The sequence below is a fragment of the Physeter macrocephalus genome, chromosome 11 (assembly GCF_002837175.3).
Source record: "Physeter macrocephalus isolate SW-GA chromosome 11, ASM283717v5, whole genome shotgun sequence".
Lineage (NCBI taxonomy): Eukaryota > Metazoa > Chordata > Mammalia > Artiodactyla > Physeteridae > Physeter > Physeter macrocephalus.
In genome coordinates, this window is record NC_041224.1 from 153,419,814 (window position 1) to 153,444,618 (window position 24,805).

The following is a 24,805-nucleotide window of genomic DNA, read 5'->3' on the forward strand; positions in this document are numbered from 1 at the left end:
AGGGAAGTCCTGGATTTTATTTTGATTTAGTGGAAAGCTATTGGCAGGTTGGAAGCAAGAGGATGACATGATCTAAATTATAAATTAAGCTTTTAAAAAGCGTCACTCCCCATGCTTTGTGGAGGACGCATTGAAGGGGGTGAGAATGGAATCCAGGAACTCACTGTACAACTACCTACAGTTCCCTGGACACAACGAGCTCTTCAAAACACTAGGGGTTTGCTCTTTCTGGAGCATCCTTACTCCCCTCCTCTATCTAGCCGAGTCTCTAGAGTTCAAATGTCACTTCCTCTTTCCTAGATCCCATAAGGAGGTGTAAAGGATCCCTCTTCTGCACTCTCACAGCTACGGGACCTACATCCACCACAGAACAGAGCACGTGTGGGTCTCTCCAACTAGACTATCAGCTATTCGAGGGTGGGAACTGTTTTTTGTTTTTCAGCTTGGGGCCCCAGTGTTCAGCACATGACATTGTGCACCTAATAGACTTCGTTGACTGAATGAACATAAATAATGTAACTGTTTTAGGGGCCCACACTACCGTCCCCACCTGCATCCAATCACTGTCACTGCACCTGCTCCCTCATCCTCCCACTCAGGTGATGCTCTTGCTTCCCATTTCTTTAAGAAAATAGAAACAATAAGACAACTTCCACACACACATCCACCACATCTACCTACTTACCGGTAACCATGTCCATCTAATCTACCTTTTCTCCTGCTGTTATGGATGAACTGTCCATGCCCCTAAGGTCAACCCTCCACCTGTACCTCACTCCTGCTCTCTCCCTTACATCTGCACTTCTTCTTTTCTAGTGAATCATTCCCATCAGTACACAAGTATCTGCAATACCTCACATCTTAAATTTTTAAAAAGGGAAAACTCCTTGGAGTCCCAAATCAGCCTCCAGCTATCACTTCATTTGTTTGCTTCCCTTTATAGAAAGAACTCTTTGAAAGAGGTGAATATACTGCCTTAAGTTTTCTCCTTCTGTTCTCTTGATCCCACTCTGATTAGGCTTTCATGCCCACCATCCCTGGGAAACAGTCTTATCCAGATGCCCAAGGACCTCTAAATCGCCAAAGCCAACAGGCAATTCTCAATCCACATCCTGATCATGAGCAGATTCTCACACAGTTGATCACTCCATCCCTCTTGAGACACTTCCTTATGTCTTGCCCAAGCAGAAATTTTTCTGGGCAATCCACCACCACCAAGTTGCTACTGCAGCCCCATGTACCCAGGAAGGTCAATGTGTGACATAGTACCCCATCTACTCACCAGAGCCTAGCAGCTGTGTGTGCACAGTCTCGTGGAAAATGATAACAGCAGGGCCCAGGGTGGACAGGGGGACATCCAGGCCACAGCGGGCAGTGGTAGCCTTGAGCTCCTTGGTGAAGTGCTTCAGATAAGCTTCTGAGGCGTCCCCAAGGAACTTGAAGAGGTCATTGTGCAGTCGGTCTGCGTGAGTTCGATAGATGACGAGGTCTGAGATGGCCAGGACCTTAAGCAGCAGCCGTGTTCTCTGGCTTAGATTCACTGTAGCCCCCAAGAGCCCTTCTGTGTCTATCACTGCTACTTTGTGGACTGGGTCATATGCTGCCCACACTCCCACAGTGCAGGACTCCTGGGCAGGGGAGGTTTTGAAGACTTCCCGGCCATAAAAGAAAGTGTGGTTGAGGGTATGAGACTTCCCATCCCCAGTATTTCCAAAAATGGAAACCACTTTCAGATGCTGATCAGGTTTGCAGTCCAATTTCCTAATAAAGTCCTCTTCATTCGTTACCTTCCCAAAAAAAGGAAAAAAAAAAAAAAAGACAATGAAATATGGAAACTGCAAAATAGCTAGAAACACCTGCAAGAAGAACAAGTGCTTCCCAGGGCCCCTTGATTGACTTGTCAAGGTGGCAAGGAAAAGAAGTCCCAGGATAAAAGCCTCTCATCCAGCACTTACCCCTAGCAAACAGCTAATGGGAACTTTTAAAGCCTCAGTCAGTATAAGAACTTAGTGGTCATGAAAGAGCTAAAACTATAAACTCTTAGAAGAAAGACAAAGGAGGAAATTTTATGACCATGGATTAGGCAATTGCTTCTTAGATATGACACCAAAAGCAATACAAAAAAAGAAAAAATAGATAAAATGAACTTCATCAAAATTAAAAGCTTTTATTCTGCAAAGGATTCCATCAAGTGAAAAGACAACCCAAAGAATGGGAAAAATATTTGCAAATCACATATCTGATAAGAGACTAGTGGTCCAGAATATAGAAATAATTCCTATAACTCAACAAGAAAAAAAAACCTAATTAAATATTAAGCAAAAAATCTGCATAGACATTTCTCCAAAGAAGATATATAAATGGTCAATAAGCACATGAAAAGATGCTCAACACCACAGTCATCAGGGAAATGCAAATCAAAACCACAACGAGATATCCCTTCACACCCACTAGGATGGCTATGATCAAAAAGATAATAGCAAGTTTTTGGTGAGAATATGGAGAAATTTCAATGCTCATACACTGCTGGTGAGAATGTTAAATGACACAGCCACTCTGGAAAACAGTATGGCAGTTTCTCAAAAAGTGAAACACAGACTTACCATACGTCTCAGTAGTTCCACCCCTAGGTATAAACCCAAGAGAACTAAAAACACATGTCCACACAAAACTTAAACATGAATGTTCATAGCAGCATTATCCATAATAGCCAAAGGTGGAAACAAGCCACATGTCCATCAACTGATGAATGGATAAACAAAATGTGGTATACCATACGATGAAATATTATTCAACCATAAAAGAAGTACTGATATATGCTACAACGTGGACAAACCTTAAAAACATTATATTAAGTGAAAGAAGCCGGACACAAAATGTTACATATTCTATAATTCCATTTATATGAAATGTCCACAAAAGGCCAATTCATAGAGACAGAAAGTATGTTAGTGGTTGCCAGAGGCTAGGGGAAGCAGGAATAGGGAGTGACTGCTAATGGTACAGGGTTTCTATTTGGGGTGATGAAAATGTTCTGGAATTAGATAGTGCTAAGGGCTGTACAACTTTATAAATATACTAAAAACACTGAATTGTAGAACTGTATACTTTAAAAGGATGACAAATACATGGTATGTGAATTACATCTAAATAAAACTATTAAAAAAAAAGAAGAACTTATTAGTCAAACTTCATCCACCCATAATTCCTCTGTACAGTTTAAAGAACACTGCAGTCCTTGTAAAAAGTCAGGCCAGGGGACTTCCCTGCTGGTCCAGTGGGTAGGACTCCACGCTCCCAATATAGGAGGCCGAGGTTCAATCCCTGGTCGGGGAACTAGATCCCGCATGCATGCTGCAACTAAGAAGTCCTCGTGCCACAGTGAAGATCCCATGTGCCGCAACTAAGACCCGGCGCAGCATGAATGTGTGAATGAATGAATAAATATATAAATCTTTACAAAAAAAAAAGTCATGCCAGGAAGGAAGAGACCTGGTGCCAGTGAGATCCCAGAATGCAGTTCCAGAAAGATGCTCAGGGTCTCTAACTCTTATAACACAGAACCCCAGGGTCAAAGCTCCTAATTCAAATAGGCAGTGTTCTACTCCAGCTAAAGGAGTGATGAACCTTTACACCTAGCATCCTCCAGCCAAAAGAGAAAAAACACTGCTGTCATTGTCACTGTCACTGTCATTGTTCTGTCATTAACACGGTTCAGCTGGGAACTACATTTCCTAGAATCCCTTTCCCCCTACAATTCTGGGTTAGAGTTGGCCAAAGAAGAAAGTGCATAAAATTTGGAAGGCAGAAGTGAAGGGCTGGCCACCCCTTTCTGAAGGTCTTTTCACAGTCAGATACAATACAAGTCATAATCAGAGGGGCCCTGTCAGTTCTCCGGCTGGATTCCCCAGGTCCCAAATCTTTTCTGTGTGTATTTTTGTTCCAAAGGCTCATGCCTGCAACTCTTCTTCAGAGGCCAGTTATCAGGCTACAGCTCCTGAGGGTGACCCCTGGAAATGACCTATGGCTGCAAACATCACGAAAGCTATGAGGCCACTCACATGCCAGAGCTCCCCTGGGGTCCAGGCTGGAGTGGCCCTTGGAGGCCTGGTTGCATCCTGCCTACACCACCCACAATAAGTCACTCACACAGGACCCTGATTCTCAAGAGTCTGCTGGTTTGATAAAGAGAAGTTAGAGAAATGTAGTCAGACCACTGGGTGTGATAATATGATGTCTTCATTTCTCATAATCTCATCAAGATGGTAAACCACTCATTATTCTATTAATAACATCACTACTGCTATATTAATAGCCTTAATGTTAATGATAATATTAATAATTTCATTTACTGAATGCCCACTGCAGTGACAGTGCCCTTCACTAGATCCATGAGGGCAGAACTGAGTCTATCTTTACATCCCTAGTACTTTGGACACAGCCTGGCACATAAGAGGAGTTCAATATCTAGTTAGTGAATGAATGAATGCCAGGCACCTTGCTAGGTACTTTAACCACTTTTCTTCCACCCTGTATCTTCCACAGGGCTTAACACACAGCAGCATTTGATAATGGGCTCACTGATCTCCCAAGCAACCAAGAGGAACAAGAAGTTACACAGAACAGCCCATTCTGGACTAGTGTCACTCAGTCAGCCTTGTTCCAAGCTGCTAAGCTGGACACAAAAGAAACAAAACAAAATCTCCATAAACCTCTACCAGCAAGGAGTCAGATAAGGTCAGAGTGGCCGGCTGCAAGAGCCATGAAACAGTCCTGGGGAAGAAGACTAAACGCAGGAGTTTTCTCCCCTGGAAATCTACTCCTTCATGAATCTGTTACCCAAAAAACAACAACCGCTATCCAGGATACTCAAGAGTGGGCACCTGAAAAGGGGCCTGTAGGAGCCGTTAGGTACAGAATTAAGTGTCTCAAGATTCATATTGATTAAGTACCACCAAATGACATATGTAATATATAGAAATAACTCATTCGAGTCAGCATTTGGGGATACTATTTTGGAATCAGGTGTCCTGGGGTATGTTAAACATACAAGTTCATGTGTTGGGCATGTGCAGATGGGTCCAGTGCAAGGAATTCTGGGAGGTGGAGCTCAAACCTCAGGCTGATTTTTCTACCAAGGAGCCCGCCCTAGATGATCATTTAATATGCACTGATAGCACTTTTTCACATGTAAAATGAGGATATAACCATCTTTGCCTCCCCTGACTGGGTATTGGTTGCTAATCAAATCAACAGATAAATGAGAAAATGCCTGGCAAACTGAAACCATGCTTCATTTTTCCTTCTGCATTTCACATTATTTTGCTCCCTGTTACGCTACTCAATTCATCCTTACCCTGTGGGCATTTTCCCCTGAGCCAGGAAGGAGAGAACAGCCTAGGTGGTAGCAAGACTGGTTTTCAATCAGGGGAGGAGAAGATCAAGAAAAGATAAGAAGGACTTCCCTGGTGGCGCAGTGGTTAAGAATCCGCCTGCCAATGCAGGGGACACGGGTTCGAGCCCTGGTCTGGGAAGATCCCACATGCTGCAGAGCAACTAGGTCCGTGCGCCACAACTACTGAGCCTGCACTCCAGAGCCCACGAGCCACAACTACGGAAGGCCGCATGCCACAGCTACTGAAGCCTGTGCGCCTAGAGCCCATTCTCCGCAACAAGAGAAGCCACCAAAACGAGAAGCCCACGCACTGCAACGAAGAGTAGCCCCCCGCTCGCCACAACTAGAGAAAGCCTGTGCGCAGCAACAAAGACCCAACACAGCCAAAAATAAATAAATGAATAAATAATTTATTTTTAAAAAAAAAGAAGAAGAAAAGATAAGAAGATTCCTTTTGATGAAGGAAGGAAGGGGCCAGAGGGAACTAGGCTGCTGCTCTACTCGTTCTTCCTGTCCGCAATCAATGATCCCACTTTGCTCCATTCCTGGAGTGAAATAAGCTACTTGACTCTGAGCCCTGCCAACTGGCCAGCCCACACAACTCGACATGTTGGAAATGGTCCTCGGCCCTTACATAACAGCAAAAGCAGGAGCAACACCCCAAAGCCGCTCCTTCCCAACCTCTGCCTTCCATCCTCCTCCAGCTTGCGTGGACCTCAGGCAAGTCAGAAACACCCAAATTCCACTCCCATCTTTGCCACTATGTGGCCTTGGAAAAGCTACTTAACTACTGAAGCCTCAGGGAAATGAGATAATAACAGATACTACTGAAAGGACTCAATGATAAAGCACACAAAGGGCACAGCACAACGCCTGGCAGCAGTAGGCACTTGATGAATATCACTCATTATCTGTAAAGTCGAGCCCACTGGGAAAGCCTCCAGGGGCATGGCAGCAGCACCAGCAGCCGGGCTCGGGCCTGCTTGTGGCTCTGAAGTTGCTCATCCAGGGACTAAAGTAGCCAATGTGGTGAGATCTAAACTGATTCTATCTGAAAATGAAAGATCTCACTGCTTGCTCCTGATAACTCCTTTCCACTCCCGCTAAGCAAAGCAACATAGTATTATTAATACTGACTTTATAGCTGACTCTTAGTCAAGGTACTATCTAATATCATATCCATCTTGAAGAAACCAAACAGTACACCCCTCTCTCTATCACTGTCTCACCCACAAAGCTTTTCACTTTGTGTAGAGTTCCAAGGAGAGTTTCTAAAATGAAATGTAACAGTACTCAATCATCTCCACTGTTCCAATTCAGAGTTCAAAGCAGTTTACAGCAGTGCAAAGTCAGTGCAAAGACACTTCATCTAGTGTCTGGCCTCTGCCCCAAGCAGGCAATGGGAATGATGACAGTCTCCCTCAAGAAATTCCTTCTTAGGGACTTCCCTGGTGGTACAGTGGTTAAGAATCTGTCTGCAAATGCAGGGAACACGGGTTCAACCCCTGGTCCAGGAAGATCCCACATGCCGCGGAGCAACTAAGCCCATACGCCACAACTACTGAGCCTGCACTCTAGAGGCTGCGTGCCACAACTACTGAGCCTGCATGCCACAACTACTGAAGCCCGTGCCCCGCAACAAGGGAAGCCACCGCAATGAGAAACCCGCGCACCGCAACGAAGAGTAGCCCCTGCTCACCGCAACTAGAGGAAGACTGTGCGCAGCAATGAAGACCCAACACAGCCAAAAATAAATAAAGTAAATAAATGTTTTAAAAAAAGAAATTCCGTCTTAGCTATCAGAGAATTATTCCAAGAAGAATGACCACATGGTCATTTTTTGTTCTGAGGAGGCCTGGGAAGGGAAATGCAAGAGATGGGATAGAAACTGAAGTAAAAAGCCTTGGAAGGAAGAAAGTTCAACAGAGCACAGAGACTAAAAGTTAAACCCCAAAGACACCCGCAAACACTCCAAAGGAAAGAAGCTCCGCACTGAGGTCCTTTCAGTTCTGGTCTCTCTGGGTGAAAAGAATCTGATTTGTATCAACGACAATCAGACAGTCCTCTAAATTTTTATGGTGTTCCCTTAACTGAGGGCAAAAATCAGCCCCTTCCCCAAAGTAATGGAAAGGGCTAAGGGAAGCGTGGCTGCTCCCCACCAGAACCTAAGGCTCATGATAAATCCCACCCCTGAGCCAACGAAGACGATTTTATATCTCTCCATTGAGATTCTAAAATTAATCTAAATTAATAAATTATTCCCAAAGTTAAGTTCCCACTAATTACTTTTATGTGATGGTCTGTGGGTTATTCTGCTTTCATTCCGTTTTTGCCTGAGTTCAGAGGAAGAGACAGAACCCAAAGAAACCAAAACAGATTCTCGATCTTATCAGAACTGGGACCACTATTCCAGAAGGAAACTAAAACTTGATTACTTCATTTAATCTGTAGACAAAAAAAAAAAAAGTTGCCTGCCATTTCAGTAAACAAAGAATGCTGCCTGCCATTCTGGTAAACAATGAATGTTGCCCCCATCAAGCCATCAGTCACTGCAGCCACCCCTCCCCCACTCCCCCCATGGTTCACCCTGAGGGGGATTCAGGATGGAGAAAAACAGGATACTGACCCTAGATAGTGAAGATGTATATCAAAGGAATAATTTCTGTGAGCCCAGGCTCTTGCATGTTCCCATACACAGAAAAGCACTAAAATCATTAACTTGAGGTGTCTGTTCTTTGTGATTAGCAGTAATCTTTTGATGTTGGATGACAAGGTTTTGGGGGTTTTTTTCCCAGTAAAAACTCCCATATATCCTGGCTCCTCCCTTAACCCCTATGAAACAGTTCCTCAGAGCCATCTAAAAGGCTGTAGCCCAGGCTAGAGTCCTCAGTAAGGTCACGGAGTAAAACACAATTCTCAGCTTTTAGGCTGTGTGTTTTTTTTTTTTCAGTCCGCAAATCAACAGACATGTATTGAGCTTCATCTAGTGTCTGGCACTGAGCTAATGATGTTAGACCAGCAGTATAGAATTTAGGTAACATTTTCCTTCTTCTGTGAGAAGGAAAGGAGAAGCGGAAAGTGAGGGAACTCAAACTCCAGCCAATGATTTAAGTCCATGGCCTAATTTTCAGGCAGAATTTTACTTAAACAGTGTCATACAGATCAGTAGCCACTCCATTTTTAAAGTCCAAAACCAAAGGAGGTTCCATTCCAATAGCAAACTCCTATTGCCAGAAAGTTCTAGAAGCCTGTGTCCCCCAACCCAACTAGTTCAGAAAATTACCTTTCATTCTATCCTCAAAGGAGTGTATATTTTTGTGTTTATCCATGTATGTGTCAATAGAGTTTCATGTTAAAACAACTGTTTCTCAATCAAATGTTTTCTTAAGACTGCTGAAGTCACAAGATTGGCCTCACAAACACATGGAGCACATTTGATAAGGGCAAAGATCACTTTCTTCCACTCCAGGGTCCCCAAAGAGTTCCATTACTTGAGAGGTCAGGAATTCTCCTCCCATGTCTTCTAACTACCAGTGGTGCTTCTGACACATAACCTCACAGCGCTGCCAGCAGCTCCCCTCCTCCTCTAGCAGGAAAGAGATATGTTTCTGTGTAGAGATGACCCACAAAATAAATTTTTCTAAAAGGGTCATTTTTAGCACCATGGTTAGTTTCTTTGACTCCCCCCAACTCACCCAGTTCAGCTCTCCACTTATATCTCCATAAAAAGCTTTCCAAAGCCATGCTGAATTCTGAGGACAATCTGGAAATACCAAGTCATCCTCAAGGGACTCTTCCAAGGAGCTTCCAGATGGAAGATGGAGGCCCCCTTTTAAGTGGCATAGCATACCCATATCTGGCCAGCTATAAAAACAGACACAAGCTCTGTTAAAGGCTCTAGGACCTAGCAGTAACAACACCAGGCTAGACACAAGACGAGAGCTGAGCACAGGGAACTATATTCAATATCCTATAATAAACCCCAATGGAAAAATGTTTTTAATTTTTTAAGAAGAAAGAGCTAGGCCATCATCAAAAACTCTAGAAACAACAAATGCTGAAGAGGGTGTGGAGAAAAAAGAACCCTACTGCACTGTTGGTGGGAATGTAAATTGATACAGCCACTATGGAGAACAGTATGGAGGTACCTTAAAAAACTAAAACTAGAACTACCATTATGACCCAGCAATTCCACTACTGGGCACATACCCTGAGAAAACCGTTATTCAAAAAGATACATGCACCACAATGTTCACTGCAGCACTATTTACAATTGCCAAGTCATGGAAGCAACCTAAACGCCCACCGACAGATGAATGAATAAAGATGTGGCACATATATACAATGGAATATTACTCAGCCATAAAAAGGAACGAAACTGAGTTATTTGTAATGAGATGGATGGACCTAGAGTCTGTCATACAGAGTAAACTAAGTCAGAAAGAGAAAAAAACAAATACCATATGCTAACGCATATATATGGAATCTAGAAAAATGGTACTGATGAACCTAGCGACACAGCAGGAATAAAGACGCAGACGTAGAGAACAGACTTGAGGACACAGGGGGGAAGGGGAGGCTGGGACGAAGTGAGAGAGTGGCATGGACATATATACACTACCAAATGTAAAATAGATAGCTAGTGGGAAGCAGCCGCATAGCACAGGGACATGAGCTCGGTGCTTTGTGACCACCTAGAGGAGTGGGATAGGGAGGGTGGGAGGGAGGGAGACGCAAGAGGGAGGAGATATGGGGATATATGTATACATACAGCTGGTTCACTTTGTTGCACAGCAGAAACTAACACAACATTGTAAAGCAATTATACTCCAATAAAGATGTGGGAAAAAAAAAAAAAGAAAGAGCTAGGTTCAGATCCACCTCTACCTGGATCACACTACGGACAATTTACTCAACCCTTGCTCACAGCCTCCATTCCTCACCCACCATCTCTGATAACATTTTCCCATTATTCCTGATTCCGAGCTTCCCACTACAATGTACTCCAGGCTGGCAAGGGTCTGGGCCATGTTGTTCACCACTGTAGCCCTAGCACAGAGCCTGACACATAACAGGAAATCTACACTTAATTGTTTTTTTGGGGGTTTTTTTTGGTTTTTGTTTGTTTTTGTGTGTGTGTGTGTGTGTGTGTGTGTGTGTGTGTGTGTGTGTGGTACGCGGGCCTTTCACTGGTGTGGCCTCTCCCTTTGCGGGGCACAGGCTCCGGACGCGCAGGCTCAGCGGCCATGACTCACGGGCTCAGCCGCTCGGCGGCATGTGGGATCTTCCCGGACCGGGGCACGAACCCGTGTCCCCTGCATCGGCAGGCAGACTCTCAACCACTGCGCCACCAGGGAAGCCCCACTTATTTGTTAAATGAATGAATGGACACAGCACAGAATGTCTAAATGCTATATTCCCTCTGGGGAAGGGAACAACGTAGTGTTACCATTAAGGGTCCAACCTGCCTCGACCACTCACTGACTTTAGAATAAAGAAGTTATTTAACTTCTCTGGGCCTCTGTTTTCTCTCCTGTAAAATGAGGATAACAACGCAATCTACTTTACAGGGTCACTGTGAGGATTAAGTGAGTTAATGCACATCAAGCACTCAGCGCAGTGGAAGCATGAAGTAAATGTGAGAGAAGTGCTGACTGACATTACTGCTGCAGTTGCCCTAGTCTGCCTCTAGGCCACACTCATCACCACCACCGCAGAATTTCATTACATTATCTATTCCAAGCAAAAACCCTCCTGAGGGAAGGTTTCCAATAAATGCCTCATTAAAGAATCAGGGATAATGGGACAAGGAAGAAACTTACTCAACACATACCACTCCCTCCCTCAAAAGGATGTATATTGTCAATTAAAAACAAAAAGCTGGGGCTTCCCTGCTGGCGCAGTGGTTGAGAGTCCGCCTGCCGATGCAGGGGACACGGGTTTGTGCCCCGGTGCAGGAAGATACCACTTGCCGCAGAGCGGCTGGGCCCGTGAGCCACGGGCGCTGAGCCTGCGCGTCCGGAGCCTGTGCTCCGCAATGGGAGAGGCCACAACAGTGAGAGGCCTGCGTACCACAAAAAACAGAAAAAAAAAGCTGTTAGGACTTCCCTGGTGGTGCAGTGGTTAAGAATCCGCCTGCCAATGCAGGGGACACGGGTTTGAGCCCTGCTCCAGGAAGATCCCACATGCCACAGAGCAACTAAGCCCATGCGCCACAACTACTGAGCCTGTGCTCTAGAGCCCGCGAGCCACAGCTACTGAAGCCCACGCGCCTAGAGCCCATGCTCCGCAACAAGAGAAGCCACCGCAATGAGAAACCGGCGCACTACAACAAATAGTAGCCCCTGCTCGCCGCAACTAGAGAAAGCCCACACGCAGCAATGAAGACCCAATGCAACCAAAAATAAATTTTTTTAAAAGCTGCTATAAGATTGCATAATACATATATTATGCATAAGAAAGCATTCAGTCTTCCTAACAATGAGGTCACATGATTCCAAGAATTATTAGTACACTAGAGACTCCCTAAAGTGCCTTTCTCACAGTTTATGTCGAAGATCTTAATAGATGGCACAGCTTTATAAGGAGATCTTTGATGTCTGAGGTGGACACTGAAAGGGGCCTGGTTTCTGCTCTACATGGAATGTGATAGTGGAGCCCTGGTGAAGTAACAGTATAGCATATAACTATTTAAATAACAATAGTAACCACTCCAGCAATATCACCCTCCTCTGAATTTCCATAATGGCCTCTCTGTACTGCTCTGAGGTCATTGACCTTATTTCTTTTTTTTTATTTTATTTATTTTATTTTTGGCTGTGTCGGGTCTTTGTTGCTCTGTGCGGTCTTTCTCTAGTTGCGGCGAGCGGGGCTACCCTCCGTTGTGGTGCACGGGCTTCTCACTGCGGTGGCTTCTCTTGTTGTGGAGCACGGGCTCTAGGTGCATGGGCTTCAGTAGTTGTGGCTCGCGGGCTCTAGAGCGCGGGCTCTAGAGCGCGGGCTCAGTAGTTGTGGCGCACGGGCTTAGTTGCTCTGTGGCATGTGGGATCTTCCCGGACCAGGGCTGGAACCCATGTCCCCTGCATTGGCAGGCGGACTCCTAACCACTGCACCACCAGGGAAGCCCCACCTTACATCTATGTATTTGGTTGTTGTGGTTGTTGTTCCTCACCGAGCAGCTTGTGGGATCTCATTTCCCTGACCAGGGATCAAACTGGGGTCAATGGCAGTGGAAGCCCAAGTCTTAACAACTGGACCGCCAGGGAATTCCCTACGTATTTGTTTTCTATTACCGCTCGACTGTCCTCTCCTCAAGGGCGAGTTCAGTGTCTTAGTTCCACTTTCTATCTCCCTCAGTTGTCAGCACATCGTAGGCACTCATTAAATGTTTGCTGAATAATGATTAAACTGATTTATTCTCATTAATGCATTTTATTCATTCGACAAATATTATTTGAGTGCCTACCATATGCCAAACACTGTTCTAGATGAGGATGAACAGAAGGGGAAAAAAATCACTGTCTGATGAAAATGTTCTAAAATTGACTGTGATGATGAGTGCATAGATCTGTGAATATACTAAAAGCCATTAAACTGTACACTTCCAACGGGTGAATCGTATGGTATGTGAATTATATCTCAATAAAACTATTTTTGAAAAAAGTAAATGCAACCTTAAAAAGGACTGAGACACTAGTGGCTTTCTTCTATTGTAAAATTAAGATAAAATTGTATACTTTTCTGTAGTTCTGTATTTTCAGTATATTAACATAAGTCTATGTTATTTTTATAATTGGAAAATAATAAACGTTGTACAAAAAAGACAAAAAAATAAAACCACTGCCCTCTGGGATGGACTGCTTAACAGGTACAGGGTTTTCTTTTGGGATGATGAAAATATTTTAGAACTAGACAGAGGTGGTAGCTGCACAACATTGTGAATATACCAAATACCAATGAACTGTTCACTTTAAAATGGTTAATTTTAGGTTACATGAATTATACCCCAATAAAAAAAAATCACTGTCCTCATAAAGCTTACATTGTAATGGAGAGAAGAAAGACAATAATCAAACAATATATATGGTATACAAAATGTCCATCGACAAGTGAGTGAAGATATCACGGTATATCCACACAATGGAACAAATTACTGGCCACAAGGACCAGAAAGAATTACAGGATTCTCAAACAGCCTCTACTCAGAGACAAGTGCAAAAGACAGTGGGGCTTTCCCAGGAATGAAGGCCTCTGCCATCCCTCCCCAGTCTTGCTTAACCGCTGAATTTTCATTTTAAAGTATTCTTCAAAGAGATTACTCAAACTAATAAGGCATATAATTGACACTCAATAAATGTTTATGACTGCTGTTGAATGATACATGTAAACTGAATTAAGCTCTTTGAAAGAAAAGGTCATGAGAAATTATGGAAAACAGTTTAGCCATGTAGATGACATATTCGCCAGGCAGGAGAATGGGCTGAGAAGTAGAGGAATTTCTAGAATACTCTATGACTGCGGAATTGCTCGGGATTATGTTTTCTCTTAACTTGAACCTGGGGTGTCTGTGTCTACATGCCAGAATCGGGCTCTGTCTGTTCTCTTCCAGTACTCTAACATCTAGAGTCAAATTCCCTGGGAAAGACACCAATAATCCAGTCAACAAGTAGAAGAAAATCAGGAAGGAGGAAAAAAAATTCCAGAAGCTACCAGAAAACACATCATCCTCCAGTGAAGTCAAGCCAAAGGTTAGGTGCTTACATATGGCGGGTATACATACTTCTCTGCCCAAGGACACCAAGCTAACCTCACAAACTTGTCAAAGAGAGCCTCTTAATTACTGGCCAAAAGCCATTGAAAAGAGGGGCAAAATGAACAAAACATCCTCCAGGGAAACATCCACCCTTTCCTGCCTCCAAAAGTTCCTCTGTGTCCCTTCCCATAGGTGTTTCCAATTCTTCTTGCCTGGAACTTTCTACATCCTTGTTTTCTTTCCCTCCTTTGTGGTCTCGCCCATTAGCTTTCCTCTGGTTGCCCCTCACTGATCAAACGTGCTCAATACATTTAAGCAGTTCTAACCTCAGCCAGAGATAATCTCTTGGGAGCTCTTCCCAAAGCAGGCAGGACTCCCCTGAAAAGTCCAGCCAGCCATCAGAAGCCTTCCATGTGACACAATCTGCAGGATAAACTCAAGAGCGGTACAGCCAGGAGATGCATCCACAGGGAAAACATACACTATCAACTTAATAAGAAATCTGCCTTTTATATTAACCCTGACTCAAAAAGCCAAATGTTTGCTGAATTCCAGAAAAAAATCAATCACTTCAAGGAACTGACAGACCAGAAAAAATTAGAATCACACAAACTGGAGGTAACTTGAAATAGTTAAAGATAGGTTCCCTGAAAAGCTGACTCACAGTGGTTTTGATGGCTTGTATGCGTCAAATTTTAAACAGCCCTGGACTAAACAAAATAGCCTCCCAGGTTAAATGCCAGGAGCCTGTTACAACTGAATGAGCCCAAGGCTGAGAGAGCTCAGAAGATGCTGAGCAGAAACCAGAGGCATATAATAGGGGCTCTTTCATCTTCCTGTTTGTCTGAGTCATCCTCAACCCAGGTTTCCCAGTAATACATACAATACCCTCCCCTTACTACTATTACTAAACAAAAGGGGCTTTTACTTGAGTTTCTATGAGTAAAAGGTGGGGGAGGTGGAGGGAGCCTTTGCTGTTCTACCAATTACTGCTTATTATTTTGACAGATAGCTCCTAAGCAGATCTATAGGAATTTTTTTGTTACATTTTTTAATATGGCACCTAATAACTGAACATAAATTTATTTGTGTTCTGACCAGAATTTGCGAAAGGGCTAACCGGCCACAGCACCAAAATTAGTCCTTACATTATAAAAGTTTGACCATTCAAAGAGAAAAATGGGGAATTTCCACAATTTAGAAGATTATGATCCCCAGGCTCCTGACCTATTGACCAGTTAAGTCCTGAGGGGTTTCTGCCAGCCTGTTTGAAACAGAGATCCTGGAAAGAGCAAGCCCCAGAAAGGTGCCCTAGACCAGGAAGCGGAAGACAAGGCCAAGGGGTCACCAGCAGGGGAGTCTAAGACAGAAGGAGCACAGAAATGGGGCAGACCAGCACAGGGAGTTTGTGGTCAAGGATTCTCATACAGTACAAAAACATCCTCTGCTCTTTTCCATTCCTGAATCCCACTAGAATAATGTCTCTTTTAGCCAATTAAAAAAAAAAAAAAAAAAAAGCCAAGTCCCAGTATTTTGAGCCACACTATTCTGGGACTGTAAACAAGTGAAGCAGCCAAACAACGTGATGGGTCTTCTTAAAGGAACGGTCTCAGTGAGATGAGGTCCACCACTGACCTCACTGAAGGAAGGACTTGAAGACTCACCTTGGCCTTCCCTTTCAGACAGGGCCCAAGGCTGCCTATTTCTGAGTCCAGGAGGGCCTGCCCCAGGGGACACTTTCTTAGCTTCTCATTGACCACTCCTGGGTCACTGGGCTTCCCTATCACCCTGCATGTTCAGCAGAAGGGATTTAACTTCAGGAGTCTTTTGGCATGAAAAGCTCCACAGATCTGCTACCATCAGGGGTCAGTCAGCATGAAGATGAAACGGGCAATTGCTTGCCAGTGTGCTGCTCTATTCTCTTGGAAAGAGGGAAGTTATAGGAGGTTTGTAGAAAAGAGACAGTGGAGAATAAAGTGGTTGTGAAAGAAAAACTTGTATGGGGTTTAAATATTTATATACATATTAAACTTATATATAGACATATAATTTTATTATATACATATACATGATTTTTTTCACCTTTTCTCTGTGACTAGAAATATTCTGGTAAGACAAGATGTCTGAATCCCTCACAAGACTCAGCCAATAGGAAAATACTACCCCCTACCTCCACTAAGAACTCTAATTGTTAGAACTTTATTCTTCTAACCTTTGAGTTATTTGCTAAGGGTGTCCTCTCTAACTTCAAGAGATTATAGATGACTTGTCAGTGTGGATCATTTACTTATTGCGGCTCTAAGTAATGGGTCCACGAGTCATTTGGTTTTCCAAGTACAGTTCCACTAAGGTCTAGAAAAATCAATGAATACAACACAGAAAGTCTAACCATTTCACTAGAAAGGTTACAAAATATGCCAAAAGAGAATACTGATTTCAGTTAAAATACTTCTGAAGAACGAACAGAACCAAAAGAGGGAGAAACAAGTGGCGTATTGGTTAAATGTTTTCCACTTCACTGGAATCCAGATCTCCTATCACACCGAACCTTCATCTCTTAGATGAGTTTTCTCAATCTCAGCACTCTTGACATTTTGTACCAAATAATTCTTCATGTGAGGGTTGCCCTATGCCTTTTAAGATATTTAGCAGCATCCTGGCCTCTATCCACTAGCCAGTAGCACATAATCCCCATCCCCCAGCTGTGACAACCAGAGATGTCTCCAAACATTGCCCAATGCCCCCTGCGGGAGCAAAATCTCTCCTGGTTGAGAACTACTGTGTTAGACAATACCAAATGAGATTATTTTAACTCTCTTTATTGTGTGAATTGAGTTCTTAAAGTTTTATCAATTTAAGTCAATAAAACCTGGGGTATTAAGCAGGTGTTATTTGCACAAACCAAATGCCTAGGCGTCACCACTGAGTTCTCGCATTCCCGCACCCCTCCACCCAATATATCAGCATTCCCGTTTTACATCCAAACTTTGTCCCAATTCGTCAATGTCTTTCCATGTCACCATGTCACTGATCACACCAAATTGAAGCCACCTCTCCCCTCAGCATCTGCAATAGACTCCTAAGTGGTTTCCCTGTTTTCCCTCTTGCCCTCCCACAGTCACTACAATCTAGTCTTCACACCAGCTCCTGTGACCTTCTAGCATAAAGCAGTCTGGTGCTTCCCAATACACTTAAAATCCACACTTATTTCCCTGGCCTACAAGGCCCCACAGGATCTGGCACCCGCTTACCTCTGCACCTCTATCCTCACCACTCTCTGCCAGCTCACTCCAGCCACACAGGCATTCATTCTCTACTCAAACATGCCATCCCACCTGCTTTCTGTTCTCATTCCCCTCTGTCTGAAGGTCCATTTCCCCAGGTAGTATTAACCATCAGGTCTTTGCTTAAAAGTCACCTTTACAATGAAACCTTCCTTAACTATCCGGCAAAAGTGACTTCCCAGTCACTCTTCCTTGATTATACATCTGAACCACTCTTTTATGTGTTTGACATGTGTGAACTCTGCTTTCCTGGAGCCTAGAAAATGCCTGGCACCAGAACATATACACAGTAAATGTGATGAATGAATGAATGTCTTTGGCTAGTAGGCCAGATGTGTCCATTTAAAAGCCACCAATGAGTTCCTGCTTCTGAGATCAAAAGTCAACCTCTCTTCAAATTTGCCATTCTAGGGCTTCCCTGGTGGCGCAGTGGTTGAGAATCTGCCTTCTAATGCAGGGGACACGGGTTCGAGCCCTGGTCTGGGAAGATCCCACGTGCCGCGGAGCAACTAGGCCCGTGAGCCACAACTACTGAGCCTGCGCGTCTGGAGCCTGTGCTCCGCAACAAGAGAGGCTGCGACAGTGAGAGGCCCGCGCACCGCGATGAAGAGTGGCCCCCGCTTGCCACAACTAGAGAAAGCCCTCGCACAGAAACGAAGACCCAACACAGCAAAAGTAAATAAATGAATAAACTCCTACCCCCAACATCTTAAAAAAAAAATTTGCCATTCTACTATACACTCAAATGGCAACAAGGTAATGATAAAATTGTCACCACCAAAAGGACGCTTTTTGTCCTTTTAGGTTTTCCAAAAGAAACTAAATAATACTCAAATCACAAACAACAAATCTTAGGAGACTCTAGGCCAGAGAATTTGAGGGAACCACACATAAGAGTAACAGCCTACAAGCTACTAAAATAATCCCTATGTACTAAACTGAAAATGATCAAAACCCACAAATGCCTAGAAACATGAAAAGAAAAACAAAGTTGGGGCCCAAATCATGGAATCTTCACTGCTACGAGGAAGGAGTTCTTCGATGGTAACATCTTGCATTTATATAGAGCTATGTTTCATTTGATTCTCACAGCAGCCATGAGGAACTGGTGAGTTGATGCTATTGACCAGAATGAAGTTTGATTAGAAAGTTTAAATGACTTGGTGAGACAGAACAGGAGTATCATAAAGCAAGGATCTTAGATCGCAAATCCTCTGCCACTAATCGTAACTTGATCTTCGCAAGTCACTTCATCTCTCTGTGCTTCAGTGTCCTCATCTAGAAAATACAATGCTATATATGAAATGCTTGTATCCCCCTGAAATGCATATGCTGAAATCTAACCCCCAAGGTGATGGCATTAGGAGGTAAGGCCTGTGAGAGGTGATTATGTCATGAGGGTAGAACCCTTATGAATAGGATTAGTGCCCTTATAAAAGAGACCCCAGAGAGCTTCTTTCTGCAATGTGAGGACACGGTGAGAAGACAGCTGTCATGAACCAAGCCCTCATCAGACACTGAATCTGTCAGTGTCATGATTTTGAACTTCCCAGCCTCAAGAACTGTGAGAAATAGACTTCTGTTGTTTCTAAGCCACCTCATCTATGCTATTCTGTCATAGCAGCCCAACTGACTAAGACATACAACTTACTTCATAGGGTGTGGTAGGCTGAAATTGCCCCCCACCCCACCCCACTCCCGAAGATGTCCACATCCTAATGCCCAGAACCTGTGAATACGTCACTTCATGGGGCAAAAAGGCTCTGCAGATGTAACTGAATTAAGGACCTTGAGGTGGGGAGATTATGCTGGATTATCCAAGTGGATCCAATGTAACCACAAAGACCCTTGTGAGAGGGAGGCAGAAGGGCCACAGAGAGGCAAGTGATAACAGAACAAAAAAGACAGAGAAAGGGATTGGAAGATGTTAACACTACTAGCTTTGAAGCTGGATGATGGGGCCACAAGCCAAAGTACACAGGAGGCCTCTTGAAGCTAGAAAGATAAGAAAACACATTTTTCCCTAGAGCTTCCAGAAGGAACACAGTCTTATCGGGTCCATTTTAGGACTTCTGACCTCCAACCAATGAGAGAATAAACTTGTGTTGCTTTAAGCCACTAAATTTGTGGTAATTTGTTACAGCAACAGTAAGAAACTAATACACAGAGTTCTCATCAGGACTCAATGAGCTCAAATGCTAAGAACAGTGCCAAACACCACCGTAAGAGCTCTTTAAATTTTAACTATCATGAGCCAAGACCAGAACCCAGGGGAGACTCAGAGAAGTACTGCAGAAGCTAAGAAAATAAGGTTCAGGAATTTGGTAATATCAATCTAAATTTAAAATGTACATATCATTTGACAAAAAGATTCCAATTCTAAATAGATTTATAGGATATTCAACACACCCTTGGTTGTAATAACTCAAACATCCCTTATAGGCTAAAATTATAGAAAAACCATTCAACAGAGTACTAGGCAGCCTTTAAATAATGAGGTAGACCTCAATGTGCTGATAAGAAAAGTTCTACAAGATGTATCCTTCAGTGAAAAACAGCCAAGGACAGAACAGCAAGTATATCAGATTCCCTTTTTGTTGAAAAATTAAAAGGATACATACATATATTCGTAAGTATACGTGAAAAAACTCTAGAAGTGCATGTAGTTAACTGTTAATAGTGATCGTTCTAACGAAAGAGACTACGGGTATGGAGTAGGAGGGAAACTTGTCATTGTATGCCCTTTCAAATTATTTTAGTTTCGTTTGTTTTTTTACTAAGTATGTGTGTGATATTCATTTATAAAAAACTGAGGTTGAGATGTGACATCACCAATCAAATATTTATGCGCTGACGGCATGCCCACCATTGTACGTGATCCAGGGCACAAGACATGGTCCTGCTCTCCAGGAGCCTACAATTTAGCTGAATTCATCATCTAGATTTATATCAGACAATCATCTCTCTAATTGTTTTAGACATTCACATTAGAAAAGTGAACTAGATATTTTCTCCAAGTACTCTTCCACCATGACCCTAGGAGAACAAGTCACCACCTAAAATTCTTGTCCCATCCATTAGACCCAACCAGTGCTTCTTACAATTAATAAACTGTTATTTCCGGGGAAGTGGTCAATATTTATGAAGGGAGAAATCTTTACAAAACAACCTAATTATATACACATTACACACTACAAGAAAAAAAGATGGATTTGTCTGCTTCAGTACACTTCCTTATATTTTCTTAATTCTCTGCTAAGAAATATGCATCAGTGCTACAAAAAGAAAAAAGAAAATACATCCTCCTCCCCTCAAAAAATACTCTTTTTGGTGCTAACACAATATCCACTGGTTCATCCCAAATCTTCCTCTCATTTTACAAAAGTGACAACAATTCGAAGTATGACTTTCCAAAGGCTGACATTAAAAAGAACTTGGGGGCTTCCCTGGTGGCGCAGTGGTTGCGCGTCCGCCTGCCGATGCAGGGGAACCGGGTTCGTGCCCCGGTCTGGGAGGATCCCACATGCCGCGGAGCGGCTGGGCCCGTGAGCCCTGGCCGCTGAGCCTGCGCGTCCGGAGCCTGTGCTCCGCAACGGGAGAGGCCACAACAGAGGAAGGCCCGCGTACCGCAAAAAAAAAAAAAAAAGAACTTGGTTTTGCCACCAATCATCCAAATCAAAGTGTTCCATTTGTAAAACATTTAGTGCACACTGTCACCCAATTAGAGCAGAATCCATCGAGGAGACATTATTGCTAGCAAGGGAGGCAGAATGGGATCTGGCTCACTCTTCCATAACTCTATTAGTTCCTCTCAACCAAGCAAGAAAGCCTGTGTTAGCAAAGTATTTAGCTGACAATAGACGTACACAGAAATCATGACGTAATTCATTTCCATAACCTTATCTAAGGCGGAAAAAGACAGATGAAAAATACTCACTGGGTAATTAGAAACTTTTCAAGCCGTAACTTACAAAGGTACTCCTCCATTCTGGAGACTTGAGGAGTCATCACCGCTAAAAGTATTGAATGTACAACAAACACTCCCTGATACTGACAAACACAACAAAGTGGTGCTGGACTCCACGTGCCAGGCCCTGTGATAAGGGCCTTTCCATTTCTATTCCTAATTTCTTTGAATCCTCTCAACTACAGCTGCGATGTAGAAGTGAAATTGAGGCATGGAGTTTAAATAACTTGCCCTTGGTTATACAGCCAGTGAGTGACACCAGGATGTGAAATGAAGCAGTCTTCATTTGAAAGTATAGACATGATAATTGTACTACCTTCACTACAAAGTATAAACATTCTACTACCCCTTTCCCGATCGCCCCTGTCACACACTTCCATCTCCTCAACTTGCTCCTATCAGACGCCACCCTCTCCCCAGCTCAGAATCAAATCAAATATTCTCCAGTCCTTCTGTAATCCCAGATGCCCTTACTGGCTTCTATTGATCAGAAGCCAATACATGAAAATAAGAGGTCATCTGGAGAGGATACTACCCTTACGAAAAGCCACTTTTCAAACACCTGTCTCTAAATGGAGTTAGCAGGGTGACGACTTACAGCTTTGCACTCCTGTGGGACCCACCAGAAGTCAGTGTTTCTTTCCCTGAACACACACAGTCCCTCCTCATTCACATGTATTCACAACTCGCCAAAGTACTCTCATTGAGCAAACGGTTCTAAATCAGTTCTTCCTGATAATAATCCTAAAAATAATAATGACAGCTACCACACACTGAGCATTTATTAGGTAACAGGCTTTACAAACACTGTGTCATTTCATCCTCACTACAACCCAATGAACTAGGCACTGTCCCCAGTTTATAAATAAGAAAACTAAGGCTCGGAGAGGTAAAGTAATCCAGCCCAAGGTCATGCAGCTGGTAAGAAACTAAATCTGACTCCATTTAGATTTAAGCTTTCCGGGGTCTTGCCTCTTACTGATTAAAATGCGAGCTCCTCCTGGACCTCCCCCGAGAGCCAGCTGCCAATATCAGATCTGTTCCGCCACCACATGAATCCTACTACCATTGAGCGCTTACCTGAATTTCTTCATTCTCATCTACTAGGAGGAAACTCACAACCTTCTCAGTCATCTTCTTCCTCTTGGTGTCCTCATCCATCCCTTCTTCCTCCAGCAACTCCTGGACCTTAGCCACATGGTACACAGTAACAGGGTGCCTCCTTTTGTTACCCCCAGAATGAGTCCTCTTCTGGCACTCCAGGCACAAGTTGATTTTACAGGTCTGGCACCTCACGACTGCCCTCTGCTTCATACCTGGAGAATGCCCACTGGGGCCCTTGCAGGGGTCACAGTAAGGGACGTGGCCAGCTTTCAGTCTGATCCGCTCATGGTTTCTCAGGCGCTCCTGCCGATGGAGCTCCTCCTCGCAGCGGAGACACTGCAGGCTGCAGCACTCGTCACACTCGAAGACGGCTTCGTCAGTCCCGCTGCAGGTGTAACTCTCCTGGCACAACAGCCCAGGGTTCAGGCCCTTCTCTGCTGGGGAAGCCTGCGCACTCATATTCAGACCGGGAAGGAAAGCACCTACCATATAACGGTACCTGGGCTTTCCCCAGAAGTGAAGACAAAGGCGTTGAGTCCGAAGACTGAGCACAGCCTCCACAGAGTTCTGAACACCCTTAAAAAAATGTTTTTAAAAAAACATTCGATGTCTTATTAGAATTCGTCACACATTTACAAATGTTCGGATGTTTAATTTCCTGCTGCCAAGACTCCTGAATCAGCAGCAACGTTGACTTGGTTTGATAGTTTCATCCTCCATAAAGTGCAGGCAAATATGTGGTTAAAATTAACTTGAGAGGGTCTGTTATGGCTATCTGAGAGAGAGCTGATGGGTTCACTGAGGTGGGCGCATGCATGGGGCCTCAGACACAAGGTTTTGGTAATGAAAGAGAGTGGTCAGGAGCTTTTCAATATTATCCAGCTCAAGTCAGTATTTCAGAGGATACCTAGAATAGAGGCAGGAAAAGGATTTCACTCATCTAAAAACAAAAATGCACCTTAAAAAAAAAAGATTGTGATTAAATAAGCCAAAACTCCCAAGAGAACTCTCACTCTCGCTTGTAAAAATCACACTGGCTCATTCTGACCCTAGAAATTTCTCCTCAAAATCATGGTTAAGCCCGCTCCTTTTGAAAACAACCACTACCTCTAGTCTCAAGGCATTTAAGAGACTGTGTTGCTTTATTTCCCAGACTGAAATTCTCTGTTCCCTCAGTTATTAAGCATCAAAAGCACTAAGCAAATAGTCCTGGGAGGGACAACCCTCTGCACCCCTACCTGCACCCCACAGTTGGGAGAGGTGGAGAAAGACGCTTGTAAAAAGCTAAAGAAACAATAATAATAAACTTCAGCTCCATCAAAGTCCTGCGCAGATCCAATTAACCCTGTGACTGGATTGCTTCAACTCTAGACAGATGCCTATTAACGACTCTAAACCTGGAAACAAAGAGTCACCATTCCATGTTTAAAAACAATTTAAAACAATTATTGTACTTCCTTTTGTCTAACTGCAAAAAATGGGAGCAACAGGAGACAGAATTCCTCCACTATGGCCCACTGCAAGGCCAGGCCTGAAGTGAGTTAAAACAATTTTTCTCTTTGTCACTCAAAACCCAACTTTAAAATAACTAAAAAAAAAAGAAAGAAAGAAAGATAACTGGGGCAAGAAAGGGGCTTTTTGTCACAATCACATTCCTAACCCCCCTTCGCCTCGACACCCAAACTAACGCTCCAAGGAAATGTAAAGCCCTCCTTTCGGGTATTCACTCCTCCCATAATCAATCTATCCATCTTATTTTTAGATAAACAAGGAAGGCGAAAGGAGTGACTAGGAGACCTTATTTACACCCTAATCACAGAAGTGCCCAACCAGCTCCCACAACGTTAATAAAAATCAAAATTTGTCACAATTGAGAAAAAAATAAAACCAACCTTCAAAAAGATACCTCTCAGCCCTCCAGACCCAAGCAAAAATCTGCCCACTCGGCCTCCCACCTCGACGCCTCTCTCCAGCCGGGGATTCCTCACCCTTCCTTCCTTCCGGACAACACCACCACAACCCGAGGGGCAGGAGCAACGTCTAAGAACAAAGAAGGTCCCCCCAAATCCCCCCCACTCTGGCATAGGCCAGAGACGAATCCATTGTTTATACCACCCCACCCCCACCTCCACCCCCGCCGCACCCGCCCCCCCCCGCCTTCCTCCCGGGGAAGGAGGGAGCTCCAGGGCTAGCGCTCGTCCGGCGCAGGGCCGTGCCCTTCCCTCCCCGACCGCGGCGTCCCGGGAACCCCACCACGAAGCAGCTCTGCTGCGGCGAGGCGGCGTCGGGGGACCCCGGGGCGC

The 24,805-nt window shown here is 43.9% G+C and overlaps 1 protein-coding gene across 1 annotated transcript in view; it reads right to left on the bottom strand.

Moving 5' to 3' along the window:
* Positions 1 to 24,498, bottom strand: part of ZFYVE1 (zinc finger FYVE-type containing 1) — a 49,571-nt gene extending 25,073 nt beyond the window's left edge. The window contains exons 1-3 of the mRNA XM_055088498.1: positions 24,395 to 24,498; positions 22,479 to 23,409; positions 1,283 to 1,787 (exon numbers count right to left, since the gene is read on the bottom strand). Of these exons, the coding sequence (XP_054944473.1) occupies positions 1,283 to 1,787; positions 22,479 to 22,991 (1,018 nt within the window). The 5' untranslated portion in view covers positions 22,992 to 23,409; positions 24,395 to 24,498. The remainder of the gene's footprint in view (positions 1 to 1,282; positions 1,788 to 22,478; positions 23,410 to 24,394) is intronic.
* Positions 24,499 to 24,805: the final 307 nt, after the last annotated feature.